At 50.3% G+C, this 19,772-nt stretch overlaps 1 protein-coding gene and 2 long non-coding RNA genes across 3 annotated transcripts; 2 read left to right on the top strand and 1 right to left on the bottom strand.

The window, feature by feature from the left end:
• Nucleotides 1-4,921: 4,921 nt before the first annotated feature.
• LOC306816458 lies at nt 4,922-11,791 on the top strand. The gene is made up of 2 exons (XR_013777674.1): nt 4,922-5,077; nt 11,147-11,791. It is a non-coding gene; the product is annotated as an uncharacterized lncRNA (long non-coding RNA).
• A 301-nt stretch (nt 11,792-12,092) lies between these two features.
• Nucleotides 12,093-18,562, bottom strand: LOC306816461 (uncharacterized protein; the record flags this gene model as incomplete). Its single annotated transcript, XM_079332901.1, has 3 exons — nt 18,485-18,562; nt 13,150-13,231; nt 12,093-12,964 (listed from the first exon to the last, which is right to left on the bottom strand). The coding sequence occupies exons 2-3, from the start codon at nt 13,202-13,204 to the stop codon at nt 12,093-12,095; spliced, it is 927 nt and encodes a 308-aa protein (XP_079189027.1). The 5' UTR covers nt 13,205-13,231; nt 18,485-18,562.
• Nucleotides 15,862-17,185, top strand: LOC306816460. Its single transcript, XR_013777676.1, has 2 exons — nt 15,862-15,904; nt 16,713-17,185. It is a non-coding gene; the product is annotated as an uncharacterized lncRNA (long non-coding RNA).
• Nucleotides 18,563-19,772: the final 1,210 nt, after the last annotated feature.

Raw genomic sequence — 19,772 nt, 5'->3', positions numbered from 1 at the left:
CTTAAAGGCACTTGGTGGGGGGACTTTCAGGAACTGGGAGATCAATCTACCAAAGGCCACATGGTTAGTGAATACCCGAGGTTCCACTAACCGAGCAGGCCCTGCCCAGTCAGAGCCCTTGGGAGCAGCAGATGGAGATAAGGTTCCAGCGGTACACCTGAGAGGCATGTTAGGGAAAACTGTCTGGGTGAACTCTGCTTCCATCAAAGACAATCCTGTTCGTAGGGTGGTTTTCGCTAAAGGACCAGGTTGCACTTGGTGGGTGATGCAAAAGGATGGAGAGACCCGATGCATACCCCAAGGGGACCTTTTTCTAAGGTGAGCTATATATGATACTGTGCCTGTAACTACATGTGTGTGTATAATTTAAAGGCTTCAATATGATGTAGCATGATGGCATGGAAAAAATTCGGGGTGGATAATGTTGGGGGTTGAGTGTTTTTCTGTTACTGTGTCAATTGAAAGAATTTTTCCCATTATCATGCCAATGGAGCTGGCCGGGCTACACCCAGGATATCTGATGGGTCCAGACAAAGGGGTGGGTGGGGACAGCCCCGGAGGGGCCTCTGAGGCTTCCGGGAGGGCACTCGCGTTTCCGGTGAGCTGGGAGGAGGACGCCCGGGGTTCTTCAGCCGCGTGGCTGAGCACAGGAGAGCCAGACCCTCTGCGATCACCTGCCCTGCATCTGCCCCATTCCAGCCTCCTGCCTCTGCGGACACAGCTGATCCCCCGGACACACACGGTGAGCAAGGAGCCGCCGCTCCAGCCCGTTCCCGCCTGGGACCGGCGTGGCCGCTGCTGCCCCTCCCCCCTCCATCCTGCCTCCGTTTCCCACCTGCCCTTCGGCAAATCCGGGCTCTGGACTAAGCACAGAGACAGCGTGCTTGCCTCTAAAGGGACTGACACCGAGTTATCTATTCCATTCTGTTAGCAATATTAACTTTTATTGTTTTCTGTTTGTACAGTTAGATATATTAGTAAAAGAGCTGTTATTCCCACCCCTTTATCTCTGCCTCAGAGTCCTTGATTCAAACAATTATAATACTTGGGGGGGGGGGGGGTGGAACCAAAGTCTCTATTCCAAAGGGAAACTTCTGCCCTTACTGGCAGACACCTGTCCTTTCAAACCAGGACACCTAAAAGCACCCAAATGGAACTAAACACCCAAACTGGCCTGAAAGTCCCCAAGGGAGCCAAAATCACCCTAAAGTCAGAGCCCTGGGTCTCATAGGCTTCATGCCATCTGTTTATTTCCTAATTTCAGCAGCCAAAATCCCTCACCCTCCCCCCAAATTGCCTCATTTGGACCGTGAATTCCCAAATATTCTCTCAGGAGGTGCTACAAATTTTCTCTTGAGAACCCAAACATCCCATATTTTTCCCCAAGTTTGATTATAAAGACCCCAAAAATTCTCTCTGGGAACCTCCAAAATTCTATTTGAGGACCCCAACACTGCAAAAATTCTCAATAGAAACCTAAAAATTCCCATGTTTGGACACAAAGTTAAAAAAAAAACTTCCCGGTGTAGACCTCATAATGCTCAAAATTCTCAATATAGGCCCCGAAATTCCTTACAAACACTATGAAATTGCATTTAATTACCCCATAATTTCCTTATGGGGCCACAAAATTCCCAAGAGACACCAAAATTCTCTTTAAGGACCATTCCCAAAAATTTTCTATAGGAACCACTAAATACCCTAGAAAGACTCCAAGAATTCCCTGGGAAGAGCCCAAATTTCCCAGAAATTCCCTTTAAGAACCCCAAAATTTTTCTCTAGAAACCCTGAGACCACCCTGGCCTTTCTACAGAGTCTGCCAGGCCCCTATGGATCCTCTATAGACCTCCCAGACTGCCTTTAGGGAATCCCCAGAGGCCCCCTATAGAATCCCCTACAGACAAGGCCAAATCCTCTATAAAGACCCTCAGACCTCCTAATCCCCTATAGAAATCCCAATCCTCGTTTAAAGGGACCCCCCCACATCCCCTATAGAGAAGCCCAAATTCTCTGCAGAGACACTGAGCCCCCCCCAGTCCGTTACAGATCCCCTGAAGATCCCCTATAGACCTCCTAGACTCCCTTTACAGACCCCACAGAGCACCCAAATCCCCTTTGCAGACCCCCAGAAACCCCCGCGGCCTTAAAGCCGTGCCAGTCCCCTAGAGATCCCCTAGAGATCCCCTAGAGATCCCCCCCAGCCCCACCGTAGCTCTCAGACACGCCGGAGTCGGGGCAGGAGACCAGGAGTAAAGATGGCGGCGCCTGGGAGGCACTTCCATGTGCACTGAGCATGCGCGAAATGAACGCGCCAGGAGATGGGCGGGGCTTAGAGGGGAAATGGGCGGAGCAAACACAAGGGCTCGGACTGAAGTAAAGGGGAGGGGATAATGATTGACAGGGGCTGGGAATGGAAATAGGCTGGGCTCATAAATGGGAGAAACCAAGGGGAAAGGGGCAGGGTCAAGGAAAGGGCAGGAACTTCAAAGGGAAGAACTGGGACCAAAGGGCCTCTTAGTCCAAAAATGGCCTGGTTAGGACTAAAATCACCCTAAAGCCCTGCAAATGCAGCCTAAATCCACCAGGTTTGGCCAAAATCAACCAAAAACACCTCAAATCCACAAAAAGGGGGTCTAAAATCATCCAAATTGACCTAACATTGTCCAAAAGGGGACTAAGATCTAGCCTGAAACTGCCCAGTTATGTTTGAAATTCTCCAAACGGCCCTAAAATCTTTGGGACCAAGACCGAGACCAGCACCAGAACCGGCAACATCTCCAAGAATGAGACCAAAGTCAGAATGGAGATGAAGACTGTGGGAAATAAATCCCCAAATGCAAGTTTTTCCCTACAAGGTATCTATCCAAGAGTTGGTGTTGATGTGTGCCTGCCCAGTTGACTATAATTGATGTTTGTGTTGACTCTTTATTGTTAATGTTTTATGGCTTTGCAAATTGTTAACGCTCCTAGCTGCTTGTCCCTTCCCCCATCCCAGGATCTAGTCTTGGATCCCTGCCCACCTCCGCTGCCCCCTCAAAAATGGCGTGACAGCAAGTGCTCATGGGATAGCTTTCAGTGCTAAAATCCCCTAGAAACAACGAGCCAGTAAAACATCTAAGACTAAAAAATGGTACTCCAAGGTTGAGAAAACAGTGAAGAAGCTGAAATCACCCACCAGAGCTTTTTTTTCCCTTGTCACCATGACGTGAACAGCACTCGGCTGGCATGACACCCCTAGACCAAGAGCCACCAAATGTCTCCCCAGGGACTCTCCCAAGGATGGGAGCCCTGGCTCTGCTGCACAGCAAAGCTGAACTCCTCCTCTGCATCATCCATGGGAACAGTGGCGCTGTGCGCGACCCCTTGGGCCACATGCAGAGCTGATTTTCAATAAAGGCCTTGAAAAAGGAGCTGGTCTCCTGGCCCATTCATTACAGAGACCAAGACTGGAAACAGAACCGACACCAGAACTGAGACCGGCACTGCTCCAGAACTGGAACTGAGACTGGGACTGAGACTGAGACCAAAACCAGCCCCAGAATTGGCACTGGGACCAAGACTGAGACCAGCATCGACCTTGGGACTGGCACCAGGAGAGATCCAGGGCTGCTCTGGGACTGGGACCAGCACCAGGAAAACTCTGGGACTGAGACCGAGAGCAGCACCGGAACCAGCACCAAGCCTGGCACCGGCACCAGAACTGAGATTGGCACTATTCCAGCACCAGAACCAAGACTGAGATTGGTACTGGGAGCACTCTGGGACCAAACACCAACACCGGTACCAGCACCGGAACTGGGACCGCTCTAACACCGAGACCAAGACCGACATTGAGTCCAAGACTGAAAATAAAACTGGCACCGGCACCAAGACTGGCACCGCTATCGGACCCAGACTGAGAACAGCACTGTAGAAGCTGAGACAGAGAGTGCTGTGGATTTAATTGGCATTTGCAGTTTGACAACCAGGACGCCTTGGCAAGAACAAACAGAGTTTTGGCGATTACAAGATTGGATCAAGACTGGTGACAGGAAAGAAGACTTAATTAAATAAGGAGAAATGTAACATTTGTCTGGGTTATGTTTAACTCAATGAATGTAGTAAAAAATTACTGCCTTCCTAAAAATGGTTCGAAAGCAAATGTAGCTCACAATCAATTTGGATTCTGATCACGAATGAGTAGTCCCTGTCTCTGTCTCAATTGTTGATAAAATCCCATGGGACCGGCACTGTGAGCAGCATCAGAACCAGGATGGAGATCAAGGCTGGGACCAGAACCAACACCAGAACTGAGAGTGGCACCTCTTCAAGAGAGGCACTGGGACTTGGACTGAGACCAAAACTGTCCCCAGAACTCGCACTGAGACCAAGACTGAGATCATGACAGACACTGGGACGGGCAGTGGGAACACTCCAGGTCTGCTCTGGGGCCAGGACCAGAACCGGCACCGGGAGAAATTTGGGACTGAGACTGAGAGTGGCACTGGCACTAGAACTGAGACTGGCACCGGTGTGGGACTGGGCCTGAGACTGAGATTGACACAGGGAGCACTCCGGGTTCAACACCGGCACCAGTACCAGAATTGGAACAGAACCATTCCAAAACCAAAACCAAGACTGAAACCAGAACCAGCACTGGCACTGAGACTAGCACTGCCGTCGGACCGAGAATGAGACAGAGAATGAGACCCAGAACCACTCTGGGATTGAGATTCAGACAACGACTGGAATCAGCACCAGGAGCGCTCCAGGACTGCTCAAAACTGAGACTGAAACCAGGACCAGGACAGAGACCAACACTGGGAGCACTCCGGGCCCTCCATGTTTACTCCAGAGAATTTTGGCTGCGCCTCCACACGGGACTGGGAGGGACCCCTGGGTGGTGCAGGACCGCCTCGGTTCGCATCATTCTGGTCCATCCCAGTCCATATGGTCCCAGTTTGTACAATCCCAGTCTGCATGGCCCTGATCCATCTGGTCCCAGTCTGTGCAGTCCCAGTCTGGAGGATCCCAGTCCAGGTGATCCCAGCCCCCATGATTCCAGTCTGAATAGTCTTGCACGGCTCACACTGCCAGGGTCTGGAATTCCAGTTCTCAGCCAGGAAAAGTTGTTCCCGCCCATCCTGGTGTTTGTTCTCCAATTTGAGATGTCCCAGCCAAAGCACCCATTTGTGTCACAGCTTTAGCATCCTGATCCTGGTTCCCATTCCTGTTCCCAATCCCTATCTCATTCCCATTCCTGTTCTCAGTCTTCTTTCCATTCCCCTTCCCAATGCCGTTCCCAATCCTGTGCCTGATCCTGATCCCATTCCTGTTCCAAATCCCTATCTAGTGCCCAATCCCTATCTCCTTCCCATTCCCATTCCCAATTCCATTCCCAATCCTGTTCCCATTTCCTTTCCCAATTCCAATCTTGTTCCCATTTGCAATCCTGTTCCTGTTCCCAATCCTATTCTCATTCCCAATCCTGTTCCCAATTCCCAATCCTTATCCTGTTTCCATTCCCAATCCCAATCTCATTCCCGTTTCTGATCCCTCATTCCCAGTCTCGTTACCATTCCCAATCCTGAAACCCTTCCCAATCCTGAACCCATTCCCATTTCCATTCCTGATCCTGATCCCATTCCAAATCTCGTTCCCAATCCCAATCCTGATTCTCTTCCCAATCCCTTTCCCAATCCCTATTTCATTCCCATTCCTGTTCCCATTCCCCTTCCCAATTCTGTTCCCATTCCCATTCCTGATCTCATTCTCGTTTCTGATCCCTATCTCATTTGCAATCTCGATCCTTTTCCCAATCCTGATCCATTCCCATTCCTGATCCGGTTCCCATTCCCAATCCCAATCCTGTTCCCGTTCCCAGTCCCAATTTTGTTCCAATTCTGGATCCTGATGCTGTTTTTACGGAATTTTTGGATCTCAACGGCCACCCCAAACCTGGGGAGGAGAGGGGGGGATCAAAATCCCCCAAATCCTGAGGTCAAACACCCCCAACCCCCAAATTTTGTGGTCAAAAACCCCCAATACCCAAACGTTGGGGTTTGAAATATTTGGGGTGTCCAACCCCTCTGATCCCAAAAGTTGAGGTTAAACCCCCTTATCCCCAAATTCTGGGGTTAAAACGCCCCAAAACCCAAACCCTGGGGTGTCACACCCCCCTCCCCCAAATCTTAAATTCTAGGATTGTCCCCCCCAATTCCCAAACTCTGGGGTTAAATCCCCCAAATCCCCAAAATCTGGTGTCAACCGCCCCCCAAACCCCAAATCCTGAGGTGTAAAACACCCTTGACCCCAAATTTTAGGATCAAACCACCACAGACTCCAAACTTTGTAGTTAAACCTCCCCCAAACTTTAGGGTCAAACCTCCCCCATCCCCAAACTTTGGCGTCAAACTCACATGATCCCAAACTCCCTCCAAAACCACTCCAGCCCTGGGGGGCACAGCGGGGTTTATTTGGGGTTCATCTGGGGTTGATTTGGAATCTATTGGTGAGGGGAGGCAGCTCCAGGTGCAATGTCTGCAGAGACACCCTGGGTGCAATGCTGGGAAAAACCCCAGAAACATTTTGGGAACCCCAAAAAAGGGACCTGGGATGGAGATTTGGGATGGAAAGAGATTTGGGGGTAAAAGGGGAAGTATTTGGGATAGAAAAATGAGATTTTGGGATGGAAAAGGAGATTTGGGGGAGGAAAAGAAAGTTTAGGGTGGGGATTGAGGATTTGAGATCAGGATTTCGGTGGGAAAAGGGGATTTGGGACTGAAAAAGGAGATTTGGGGTGGGAAAGGGGGATTTTGGATAAGAAAAGGGGATTTTGGGATGCACAGGAAAGGATTCGGGGTGAAAAAAGGGGATTTGGGGTGGGAAAAGAGGTTTGGGATGCACAAAAGATTTGGGATATGAAAAGGAGAATTTGAGGTGGAAAAAGGAGAATTTGGGGTCTAAAAAAGATATTTGGGGTGCACAAAGAAGGATTTTGAGATTGGAAAAGGGAGGATGTGGGATTGAAAAAAATATTTGGGATAAAAAAATGTGGATTTTGTCCAAGCTGAACTTACCTGGGGGAGTGGGGACAGGTGGGAGGGTTGGGGAAGGGTCAGGACCATTTCTAGGGCAGTTTTCTGGGATTTTTGCTGTTTTGGGCTGGTTTTGAGCAATTTTACAATATTTGGGGGCAGCTTTGAGGGATTTTGGGGTGGTTTGGAGGGATTTTGTGTTTTTTTCTAGTTGATCTTGGGGCAGCCTGAAGGGATTTGGGGTGTTCTGGGGAAGTTTTAGGGTATTGAGGGGTGGTTCTCAACGATTTTGGGGTATCCAGGATGTTTTTTTTTCGTGTTTGGGGGTGTTTGGGCAGGTTTTGGGTTCACTTTTTGGCAAAGGAGATCTTCATGGCATTGCTGTGTGATTTTGGGGTGTTTTGGGGTATTCAGGGGCAGTTTTGAAGCGTTTCTCAGGGATTTGGGGGCGTTGCTCTGAGATTTGGGGTGTTTTGGGGTATTCCAGGCAGGTTTTTTTCGGGTTTGGGGGCATTTGGGCAGGGTTTGGGGTTACTTTTAGGTGCAGGAGATCTTTGTGGCGTTGCTCTGGGTGATCTTGGAGCCCTGCAGGGCCTCGCAGGCGGCGCCTGCCGGCACCTCAGTGTCCAACTCCACGCCAGCGATGCCGTGGCACCCGGGCACCAGCGCAGCTCTTTGAACACCAGGAGCCTGGCACGAGGGAATGGGGTAGGAGACAGCCCAAACATCAGGAAAGGTCCCAAAAACCTGGGAATGGTACCACAAAACACCTGGGAATGGTCCCACAAAGACCTGGGAATGGTACCATAGAACATCTGGGAATGGTACCCAAAAACCTGGAAATGGTAACACAAAAAATGTGGGATTGGTACCCAAAAACCTGGGAATGGTCCCCCAAAACCTGGGAATGTTCCCACAAAAAACCTGGGAATGGTCCCACAAAAATTCAATTCCCCTCATATCCACCTCAAACCCCCCCATTTCCCCCCAAAGCCTCCCCAAACACACATCAGATCCCTCAATTCCCCTCAGATTCCCCCTAGATCCCCCTATTTCCCCCCCGGCCCAACCTCAGCTCCCTCCTCAACCGCTCTCCCCTCACACTCCCCCGCTGTGGCCACCTGTGCCTCTCCTTTTATTCTCTACAAACCAGGAATACACAATTTGCCTCATACAAATCCATCACCTCCTCGCTTCATATGGAAATTAGTTTCATGCCTCTTTGCGCATTGTTCCGTTTAGGTTGCTCTGCTGTTTGTCTGGGGATCTTTGAGATGGCCCCTGGGTCTCACAGGCTTCATGCCAGCTCTTCACTGTCATATTTCGGCACCCAAAATTCCCCCCTCTAATTCCCACATTTGGAACCAAAATTCCCAAATATACCCTATGGAGATCCCAAAAATCTCCTATAGAAAACCCAAACTTCTCATGTTCGGACCCATGTTTCTCTACACAGACCACAAAAACTCCCTACAGGATCCTCCAAAACTCCATTTGAGGACCTCAACCTTGTAAAAATTCTCAATAGAGACCTAAAAATTGCCATGTTTGAACTAAAAAAAAAAAAAAAAAAAAAAAAAAAATTCTGGTAAAGACCCCATAATTCTCAAAATAGGTCCAAAAATTCCCTACAAACACTATAAAATTTCCTTTCATTACCCCACAATTTATTATGGGAACCCCAAAATTTCCAAGAGACCTCCAAATTCCCTTTAAGGACACCAAAATTTTCAGTAGGAACCCCAAAATTACCTACAGGGACCCCACAAATTCACTGGATAGAGCCCAAAATACCCAAAAATTCCCTTTAAGAACCTCAAAATTCCCCCCTAGAGACCATGAGATGCTGCTGGACCCTCTATAGGTTCCACCAGGCCCCTATAGATCCCCTATCGACCTCCCAGACCACCTTTAGGGGCCCCCAGAACCCCCCAAATCCCCTATAGACAAGCCCAGATCCTCTATAGAGAGCCTAAGACTCCCCCAGTCCCCTATAGATCCCCTATAGATCTCTCCCAGCCCACCTGCAGCTCTCGGACACGCTGAAGCCAGGCTGGGAAACCAGAAGCAAAGATGGCGGCGCACAGGAGGCACTAATGGGTGTTCTGAGCATGTGCGGGGAGAATGTGCCAATAGATGGGCGGGGCTTAGAGAAGAATGGGGCGGGGCAAACACAACTGCGCAGTCAGAATAAAAGGGGAGGGGTTAATGATTGACAGGAGCTGTGAATGGAAAGGGGTGGGGCTAATAAAAGAGCAGAAACCAAGGGAAAGGGGTGGGGTCAGAAAAGGGCGAGAACTGTGAGGGAAAAGAACTGGGCCAAAAGGCCACATGGTCCTAAAGGGGCCTGGTTTGGCCTAAAATCACCTAAAAGGCACACAAATTCATCCTAATTCCAGAAGAATTGGACTAAAATCAGCCATAGGGGCCTCAAATCCACACGAAGAGGTCTAAAATCATCCAAATTTGCCTAACATTGTCCGAAGGGGCCTAAAATCCAGCCTAAAACAATTCAGCTTGGTATAAAATCACATAAATGGGCCTAAAATATTGGGACCGAGACCGGCACCCAAACCAACAACAGCACCATTTCTGAGGCCAAAATCAGAATGGAGACCAAGACCAAGACTAGGAACAGAACCAACACCAGGACTGAGACCAGCACCGCTCCAGAACTGGAACTAAGAATGGCACTGAGACCAACACCAATACTGTCTCTGGCACCAGGAGAGCTCCAGGACTGCCCTGGGACTGGGACCAGTATCAGGAGAACTCCAGGACTGAGATGGACAGTGGCACCAGAACCAGCACAAAGACTGATACTAGCACCAGAACCGAGACTGGCACCAATATGGGACTGGGACTGAGACTGAGATTGGCACTGGGAACATGCCGGGACCAAACACCAACACCGGTACCAGCACCGGAACTGGGACCGCTCTAACACCAAGACCAAGACCAACATTGAGTCCAAGACTGAAAATAAAACCGGCACCGGCACCGAGACTGGCACCGCTATCGGATCCAGACTGAGACCAGCACTGTGGAAGCTGAGACAGAGTGCTGTGGATTTAATTGGCATTTGCAGTTTGATAACCAGGACACCTTGGCAAGAACAAACAGAGCTTTGGCAATTACAAGAAGATTGGATCAAGACAGGTGACAGGAAAGAGGATTGAACTAAACAAATGGAAATGCAATGTTTGTCTGGGTGATGTGCAAAAAGAATATAGTAAACATTACTGCCTTCCTAAAACCGTTGTATAAGCAAATGTAGCTCACAATAAATTTGGATTCTCATCATGAGCCCAAAGTCTCTGTCTCTCTCTGTATTGTTGATAAAATGGCCCAGGACTGGAACCAAGACCAAGACAGGGAACAGAATTGACACCAGAACCGAAACCAGCAAATCTACAAGACCACCATTGGGACTGGGACTGAGAACGAGCCCAAACCGGCCCTAGAACTGGCACTGGGACGAAGACTGAGACCAAGACAGACACCAGAACCGGCAATGGGAGAACTCCCGGACTGAGACTGAGAGCGGCACCAGAACCAACACCGAGGCTGGCACGGCTGTAAGATCCACTGGGACTGAGACCAGCACCACTCTGGGATCGAGACTGACACCAAGACCGGAATGAGCACAGGAAGCACTCCAGGACTGCTCCAAGACTGAGATCGACACTGGGATCAGAACCGAAACTGAGGTCGAGACCAGGAGTGCTCCGAGACTGAGAGTGAAACGGAGGCCGGCACTAGGAGCACCATCAGCAACAGGATCACACTGTGAGCACTCTGGGACCTACACATTAAGTCTGGGGACTTCTGGCTGTGCTCCCGTGTGAGACTGGGAGGGACCCCTGGGTGGGGCGGGACAACCTCGGTTCGCATCATTCTGGAGCAGTCATCCTGGTCCATATGGTCCCAGATTGTACAATTACAGTCCATGTGTTTCCAGTTTGTACAATCGCAGTCCCTGTGGTTCCAGTTTGTACAATCCCAGTCTGCATGGCCCTGATCCATCTGGTCCCAGTCTGTGCAGTCCCAGTCTAGAGGATCCCAGTCCATGTGATCCTAGCCCCTCATGATCCCAGTCTGGATGGTCCTACATGAGTCACACTGCCAAGGTTTGGAATTCCAGTTCCCAGCCAGGAGAAGATGTTCCTGCCCTTGAAGGCAAAGCTCTTCAGAAGAGGCCAAAAGCCAAGTGCAGCAAGATCTTACAGGGACATTTCACTGCCAGTGTTCAGAACTTCAACCATGGCTGTTGCAGCTCCTGCAATGGGAATTGAATCAGGGCAGGGTCTTTGGTGGGAGCTGCCCTGGCTCAAGGGAGACCCTGAGAGAGAAACAGAGCAGGCAGAGAGAGGCAGGAGAGAAAGGAGGACACAAACACAATCAGCTGAGAAGGTGCCACTGAAAAAAGAACTGGAACTGACTGAAAGAGAATGGGACAGAAATCAGGAATTGTCAAAGTTTTATTTACTATCAAATCGATCCCACCCAGTCAGCCCCACACAATCCCGATCCCACTGCTCCAAATTTGGAACCTACTTGGCCCAGTCTCCTTCCATCCCCTTCTCACCCACGTGGCTCTGGAATCCAGTAAGGTTATGTGTGGTATTGAGTTGTTTTCAGGAGGGAACAAGGCACTTTGAAGTTGGATTGAGCCCTTTTGAAATAAAATTGAGATGTTTTCAGTGGGATTTGACAGGTTTTGAGGTGACAGATTGATCCCTCATGGCTTTAGGAGCACAAAGAGATGGAAAAGAGAAATGAAGGCCAAAACAAAAGGATAACCAGGCAGGTGTCTTCCCAAAATGGATCCCAGGGAATGTGGGTAACCAGGGCTCTGTCTAACGTGGGTCCTGCAGTAGGGGAAGGAGTTGGAGCAGCACACGAAGCTCTTCCCGCACTCGGGGCACTCACAGGGCTTTCCTTAGCAGTGCCTCTGTTGGTGTTTGGTCAAGTTTGAGCTCTGGGAGAAGCTCTTTCCACACTCCTCACACTTGTAGGGCCTCTCCCCCGTGTGGATCCTCAGGTGGCAGATCAGGTTGGAGCTCTGCCTGAAGCTCATTCCACACTCCTCACACCCGTGGGGTTTTCCCCAGTGTGGATGTGCCGGTGGGGGATGAGGTTGAAGTCTCTCCTGAAGCCCTTCCCGCAGTCAGAACACTTGTAAGGCCTCTCCTCTGTGTGTATCAGGTAGTGCTTGAGGAGATTTGATCTAGAGTGAAACCTCTTCCCACACTTCGACCAGTCGTAGGGCCCCTCCCCAGTGTGGATCCTTCGATGGCAGATTAGGATGTAACGCTGCCTGAAGCCCTTCCCACAGTCCCCACACTTGTAGGGCCTCTCCCCAGTATGGATCCTCTGGTGGCTGATCAGGCTGGAGCTGTGGCTGAAGCTCATCCCACACTCCTCACACTCGTGGGGCTTTTCCCCAGTGTGGATGCGCCGGTGTCTGGTGAGGGTGGAGTTTTCCCTGAAGCTCTTCCCGCAGTCAGGGCAGAGGAAGGGCTTCTCGTCTGTGTGCGTGCGCCGGTGCACGAGGAGACTGCTGCTGACCCGAAACCTCTTCCCACACTCCCCACACTCATAGGACTTCTCCCCAGTGTGGATACTCTGGTGTCTGATCAGGAAGGATCTGCATCTGAAGCTCATCCCACACTCCGAGCACTTGTGGGGCTTCTCCCCATCACAAAGCTGCTCATGGACCACGAGGTCCAAGCTCTGGCTCCATCTCCGGCCGCCTGCCTGGCCCAGGCTGGGTCTTTCCTCCTCAGATCCTCGTGATCTGTGTTTGCAGCCCCTCCTGGTGTGAGATCTCCGTGGCTTTTCCTCCCTGTTGGATTCCTGCGCCGTGGAGCAGCTGCAAATGGCCTCTTCTATGAAGTTCCGCCATGGGGATTTGTCCTCCCTGGTCTCCGTGCTCAGCTCCTTGTCTGGGCGAGGAAGGACAAGGAAAGGATGGGATTTGCCTCTATGCCAGAGGGAAGGGGAAAGAGATCCCCTCAGCATGTCCCCAGCAGGATGGCGTCAGCAGCAGGGCTGTTCTGCAGCTGGGGCCATGCTGGACTGGGAGATGGAGCAGGACAGAAGGGGAAAGTGGCACTGACTTCCTCCTCACCTGCCTGGGGCTCCTGGGCCATCTTCCTCTTCCTCACAGCTTCCTCCTCCTCCATCAGGCCAAGGCTTGGGAATGGGAAATCCTGGTTTGGGGAAAAACAAGTGATGAGCATGTTGTCTTGGGGTTTCTTCCTGCCCAAGTCCATCTCTAGAAGTCCTCGGGCATCTGGGGTCCATCAAAACCTCCCAAACACCAACACTCATCCCTGAAAATTCTTCCCAGGAGTTCTTTGGAATGGTCCCTCCCCTTTGGTGTTCAAGAGTTCCCTGTCCCAGCTGCTGGGGGTCACGCTTGTATTGCAGGTCCCCCATCTGCTTGGTACCCATCCTCCCCAGGCTGCTGAGAGTCCCAGGAATCTGAAAAGCTCCCCCCTCTTCCCTCGCTCCATTTAGGGATGCTGGGGGATTTTGGGGTCCCAGGGTCCCTTCTCCCCTTATTCTCTGCTGTGGGGTGCTGGGGGTCCAAGGATTCCCCCCTGCCCCTCTCCAGGCTGTTGAGGGTCCCACCAGTGGTGGCACTCCCCCCTCTCTGGGCTCCCCACTTTGGGGTCCTGGGGGACACAGGGCTTTGCTCCTCCAGGCTGCCTCTGCTGGCAGCCACCACTGGGACCCCCAGTGTCCCCCCAAGGGGCATTTTCTGCTCAGCTTTGCAGTTCTGCATTCTCTAAACATTCCCCCTCCCTAAAAAAAAAATAAACAAATCATAATGAGAGGAACAGGGACTCTTCTAAGAGTAACTGGGATAAAACTGGGGGCAAGTGCACCAACCTGAGGTAATTGGGAGTGCCTGGAAATGGCTATGAGATTGTTCAAGGCAACTGGGATATACTGGGAGTATCTGAGACCATATGGGTGGTGACTGGGACCTAACTGGGAGTGACTGGGACTGTGGTAGTGGCAGCTGGGAGAACTGGGAACATGCTGGACCCAAGTTGTGTTGGACAATGTATCCATTTAAAAATATTTCTATAAGTTTAATCAAGGGGTTTTGTTTGCCTTTGCTTTAAAAAAAATTAATTTTCTTTGCAAGGCAAAGATTTTAATATCTTCAGTAGATGCTCCAGGCCTGCAGTTGTAGACAGGACTAAGACATAATAGAGTTATAGTAAGAATATTGCTGACATTTCTTAGATAGAACACAATTGAGTGTATGCGTAGTGTTACATGTAACCTGGTGAGCTCAGAAACCAGGATTCTAATAGGTTCAAGAGTAGTGGTCTGAGCTTGCATCTTAGCTTGTAGGGAAAACCCTATATAACAGTATGTATTCTGAGAGTTGTTGCTTTTAGCTATTCAGCTTCTAGCCACTTGCTTTAACCATTCTGGCTTCTAGCCATTTGCTTATTGCTGCTGCTTTTGCCATTGTTTGCCATTGCTTTTGCTATTGCCTGTTGAGGCTTATGTGCTTTGTAATAAGACGTGCTTTGTAATAAATAACCGTTTTAACTACTAGCTGCTTTGCTTATTTTAAGATTACCCAACGAACTAGGAGCCTAAGAGCTCAGAGCAGGAGCTTAAGAGCTCCAGAGATAAGTGCCTGTAGAGCACCTGGGAGTCTGGTGCCTCAAGAGCACCTGGGGGTCAGAAAGAACCCCCAGCAGCAGTTTCCACAAGTGGGAGCTACTACTCTACACTGGGGGCAACTGGACATGACTGGGACCATGCTGAGAGGGGGACTGGGATCATCTGTGGAGGGACTGGGACTTTGCTAAGGGCAATTAGGGGCAGCTGGGATCACACTGAGAGGAACTGGGAGGAACTGGAACCATGCTCAGAAGGACTGCGATCATACTGGATCATACTGGCAGCAACTTGAACTGCACTGAGGGTGAATGGGAGAGGCTGTGAGCAACTGGGAACAGTCTGGAAGCATCTGAGGACAACTGGGAGTGACTGGGAACATGCTGGCGGCAACTGGGATGCACTGGGAAGACTGAAACCACAGTGAAGGGAAATGGGAGCAACTGGAACCGCACTGGATGATAATGGGAGCAGCTGTGCCCATGTCAGAGTCATATTGGGATCATGCTGGAACTAGCTGGGATCATACTGGGAGTGACTGGAATAGTACTGGGAATATCTGAGAATGACTGGGATCATACTGCAATCAGACTGGGAATGATGGAGAAGGGCTGGTCACATCTGGAACTATACTGGGATTGACTGGGATTTACTCTGGGCATGACTAGAAGAATACTGGGAGGATCTGGGCGTGACTGGGGTCATACTGGAGATGACTGGAACCATACTGGGGGTGACTACAGGTCCTACCAGGATCAGCCTTGGAGCCATTGGAATTACAGAGGGTGGGAATGGAACCTGACTGGGGGTTACTGGGAGCTACTGGGCCCATGTTGGGGGGAAAATGTGGACACATTGGAAGCAAATGGAATCAACTGAAAGGTACTGGAACCATGCTGAGGGGACTGAGGCCAGAACAGGGATCATACTGGGAGCAACTGGGAGTATGGGACACTGACAGAAACTGGGATCAGGTTGGAGAAAACTGGGAAAGACTGGCATCATTCTGAGTTAACTGGAACTTTACTGGAGCAACAGGGATATAATGAGAGTGTCTGTAATCACACTGGGGGGACTGGAACCACTCTGGGTAACTGGGAGATAGTGGGACAATGCTGAGAGAAACTGGGGCTATTCTAGGGATCATCTTGGTAGGAACTGGGAAAACTGGAACTGTTCTGGCAGCAGCTCTGATCATTCTGGGATCACAGTGAGAGCAGCTGGGTCCATGCTGGGTGAGACTGGGATCACACTGAGTGTGACTACAATCATACTGGGATGGACCGTGAGTGGCTGTGAACAACTGGAATCAGGCTGAAACCAACTGGGAAGGAGTGAGAGTGACTGAGAGCATGCTGGGGGTGACTGGGATATACTGGGAGATACAGGGAGTCACAGGGATTATACTGGAGGCTACTGGGGTCATGCTGGCATTGACAGGGAGCAACTGGGATCACACTGGGGACCACTGGAATCAGGCTGTGAGTGACTAAAATCAGCCTGCAAGTGACTGGGATCATAATGGGATCGTACTGGGAGTTGGATTACAGTGTGTGCGATTGGACCCCAACTGGGGGTCCTTGGGAGCTATTGGGGCCATTCTGGGAAACAACTGCTCACAAACTGGGAGGAACTGGAAGGAACTGAGATAAAACTGGGGGCAAGCGAATCACGCAGAGGGAACTGGGAGCGCCTGGAAATGACTATGAGATGGTTCAGGGCAACTGGGATATACTGGGAGTGTCTGAGACCACAGGAGTGGTGACTGACACCTAACTGGGAGCAAGTGGAAATGTGCTGGGGGGAACAACTGAGACCATGCTGGGGCAACTGGGGGAGAGTCTGAGTCACTGGGGCTGTGCTGGCAAAGACTGGACTCATACCGGCATAGTACTGGGAGTGACTGGGACTGTGCTAGGAGAACTGGGAACATACTGGACCAAAGTGGTGTTGGAAAACATATCCGTTTAAAAATTGTTCTGGAAGCTTAATCAAGGGGTTTTCTTTGCCTTTTCCCTAAAGGACTTGTAATTTTCTTTCCAGGGCATTGCTGCATAAGGAGGGGCCAGATGAACTCAACACATCAACACACTAGGAGCAGCTGGAATGCTCAAGGGCCATCAGCGGCCATTAACAGAACATCAGTGGCCACCAGGAACATCCACACCAGACTCTGCCTCTGGCTAATTGCAGACATCTCCTCTGAAAAGACTGATAAGAAAATGAGGGATGGAAGATCTACTTAACATCAGAAAGGAAGAAATCCGGATCCAAAAAGACACCAAATACTAGGAATTGAGTGTTTGCAAGTTAAGACCAATGAACACTGACCCAATTCATTTCTATGAGTACTGACTGTATAAAACATCTGAAAAATCTCCTAAAAATGGAGTGTCATGGAATGATTCTCTCTGCACACACGGGTTATGTGTGGATGAGATGATTTCTGTCGTACATCCTGGCCACAATATCCTGCCCAGATAATAAAGTTATGCCATGACACTCTAAATTTAAAATTGTTGTTGGGTGCTTTTGTTTTTTTCTCTCAGTTTCGGTGACTCTGGGAGGAACTGAGAGCAACTGGGACTGTGGTGGGGGCAAATTCCATCATAATAGGGAATACCTGGGAGTGACCGGCCTCATGCTGGGAGTGCCCAGCAAACTGGAACCACACGTGGGGAGCAACTGGGCTCATGCTTGTGATGAAAACCTTTTGTTCGCCTGATAGACCTTGAGAGGATTTGCAAGGACTTGGAGGCTGGGATATCATTTTGCTATTTTGCTTTACTTGCAAGGATGCTGTTAATTATTTTGCTTTGCTTGTCTGAAAGACCTTGAGAGTGAGCCAAGATGTCTCTAATTGTTTTGCTCTACTTGCCAAGATGCAGATAGTCATTTTCACTTTGCTTGCGTTAATTAACTATCGCCTTAAGTGTTAGTAAGGGTCAGTAAAACAAGGGTGAGGAAGACTACTCACCTTCATCCCTCGACCACCAGAAGGCAGAAGAAGACCCCCTAGCAACTGAAGGAGCGTGCGCAGAACTACTAGAAAGGGGGGCATGAAAGCCGAGGAGCATGCGTAGAACTGCTAAAGGAGGAGCATGAAACCCCGGGAACTGAACAACTTAAAAGGAGTGAGCGGGGAGGGGGAGGGGCGCGGCAGTTTCGGAGCTGGAGGCTCCCCTGTCGCCCGGCGCAGTGGATTTTGCTTTTGCCTTCTGTAACTAATAAATCTTTTTAACTTTGATTCGATCCTTTATGGCCCATTTCATTCATTTATAACAATGCTGGCTGCTGGGAGCAGCTGCTGGCAGCAGCCACTGCCGGCACCAGGACCCCCAAACCCCTTTCCCGGCCGTGCCACCCCTCCAGCCCCAGCAACCCCACCAGGGTCCCGGCAATGCCAGGGGTGCCCCCCTGTCGGGCTCCCCGCTTTGCCCTTCTGGGGCTCTCCTGTCTCTGTGCTCCTGCTCAGGGAAGCCGCAGCTCTTCCGGGGCTGCCCCAAACCGGTGTCCCCCCGCCGATCCCGCCGCTCCCGCACGCTCCCCACGGGGCCCCGGAAGAGCTCACAGGGCCCGGCCCGGGAAGCCCAACCCCCACCGCGGGGGGACCCGCATCCCCCCCGCCCCCCGCTGGGGCTCTGCCCGCCACCGCCACCGGGACCCCTAAAAACACCTGCTGGGGACCCCCCGATGTCCCCCCGAGGGCCACGTTCACCCCTTGAGCCCGGCAAGATCCAAACATCCCCCCCAAAAATCCCCAAACCCAGGAACCCCCCCGGGATATTTGGGGTGAGCTCCTCCTCCCCAGACACCTGCGGGATGGGGGGCGATGATCCCGTCGATTGCAAGTTCAGGCAGCTCTGGGCTCGGGCTTGAATCGGTCCTTGTTTCCTCCTGCTTCTGCTGCTGCTGCGCCTCTTCCTCCCTCCCTCCTCCTCCTGCCCTGTTCTGAACCCTGAACTGGGAAGGGGATGGGCCAAGAGAAGGGCGGGAACTGTGAGAAAAAGGGGGCGGGGCCAAAAAGCCGCACGGTTTTAATTGGATTAGGTTGGTCTAAAATCACCGACAAAGGACCTCAAATGCACACATTTACACAAAGGCGTCTAAAGTCATGCAAATGGCCCTAACATTATCCAAAGTGGCCTAAAATTCGTCCGAGAATTGATCAGGTTTAGCTTAGAAACAAAGGTCCATAAATCCACCCTGTATCCTCACATGGTTTGGCCTAAAATCAGTCAAATGGGCTTTAAATCTAACCAAGGGGTCTAAAATTTCCCAAACTGATTAAAAACCCACACAACTGGCCCAAAATCACCCTTTAATCTCCCTGATGGCCGGAAACTCAACCCTGAAAGTGCCTGGTTTTACCTAAAAGTACCCAAATGGAACTAAACACACTTAAACTCGTCTGAAACTCCCCAAGGGAGCCAAAATCACCCTGAAATCAGAGCCCTGGGTCTCATAGGCTTCATGCCAGGTCTTCCTAATTTCATCACCCAAAATCCCTCACCCTTCCTGCAAATTCTCACATTTGGACCCTGAATTGCCAAATATTCCCTTATGACATTCTAGAAATTTCCTCTGGAGTAACTAAACCTCCCATATTTGTATCCAAGTTTGTTTATAGAGACCCCAAAAATCCCAAAAATTCTCTATGGGTTCCTCCAAAATTCCATTTGAGGACCATAACATTGCAAATAATTCCAATAGAAACTTTAAAATTCCCATGTTCGGACACAAAGTTAATAAAATAAACTTCTTGGTGTAGACCCCATAATTCTCAAAATACTCAATATAGGCCCTGCAATTCTCTACAAACACAACAAAATTCCCTTTCATTACCCCATAATTTCCTTATGAGAATCGCAAAATTCCCATGAGACTCTCAAATTCCTTTTAAGGACCATTCCCAAAAATTTTCTATAGAAGTCACAAAATTCCTTACAGGGACTCCAAGAATTCCCTGGTAAGAGCCCAAATTTCCCAGAAATTCCCTTTTTAGAACCCCAAAATTCTCCTCTAGAGACCCTGAGACCCCCCTGGCTGTCGCAGTGCTGAACGAGGTTTGGGCCCTGCTGGACATGTCTGTACAAATCTGGG

This window comes from Erithacus rubecula, assembly GCF_903797595.1.
Source record: "Erithacus rubecula genome assembly, contig: scaffold_608_arrow_ctg1, whole genome shotgun sequence".
In the NCBI taxonomy this organism is placed as follows: Eukaryota; Metazoa; Chordata; class Aves; order Passeriformes; family Muscicapidae; genus Erithacus; species Erithacus rubecula.
The sequence above is the reverse complement of the archived record's forward strand: the minus strand, read 5'-3'. Positions and strand labels throughout refer to the sequence as shown.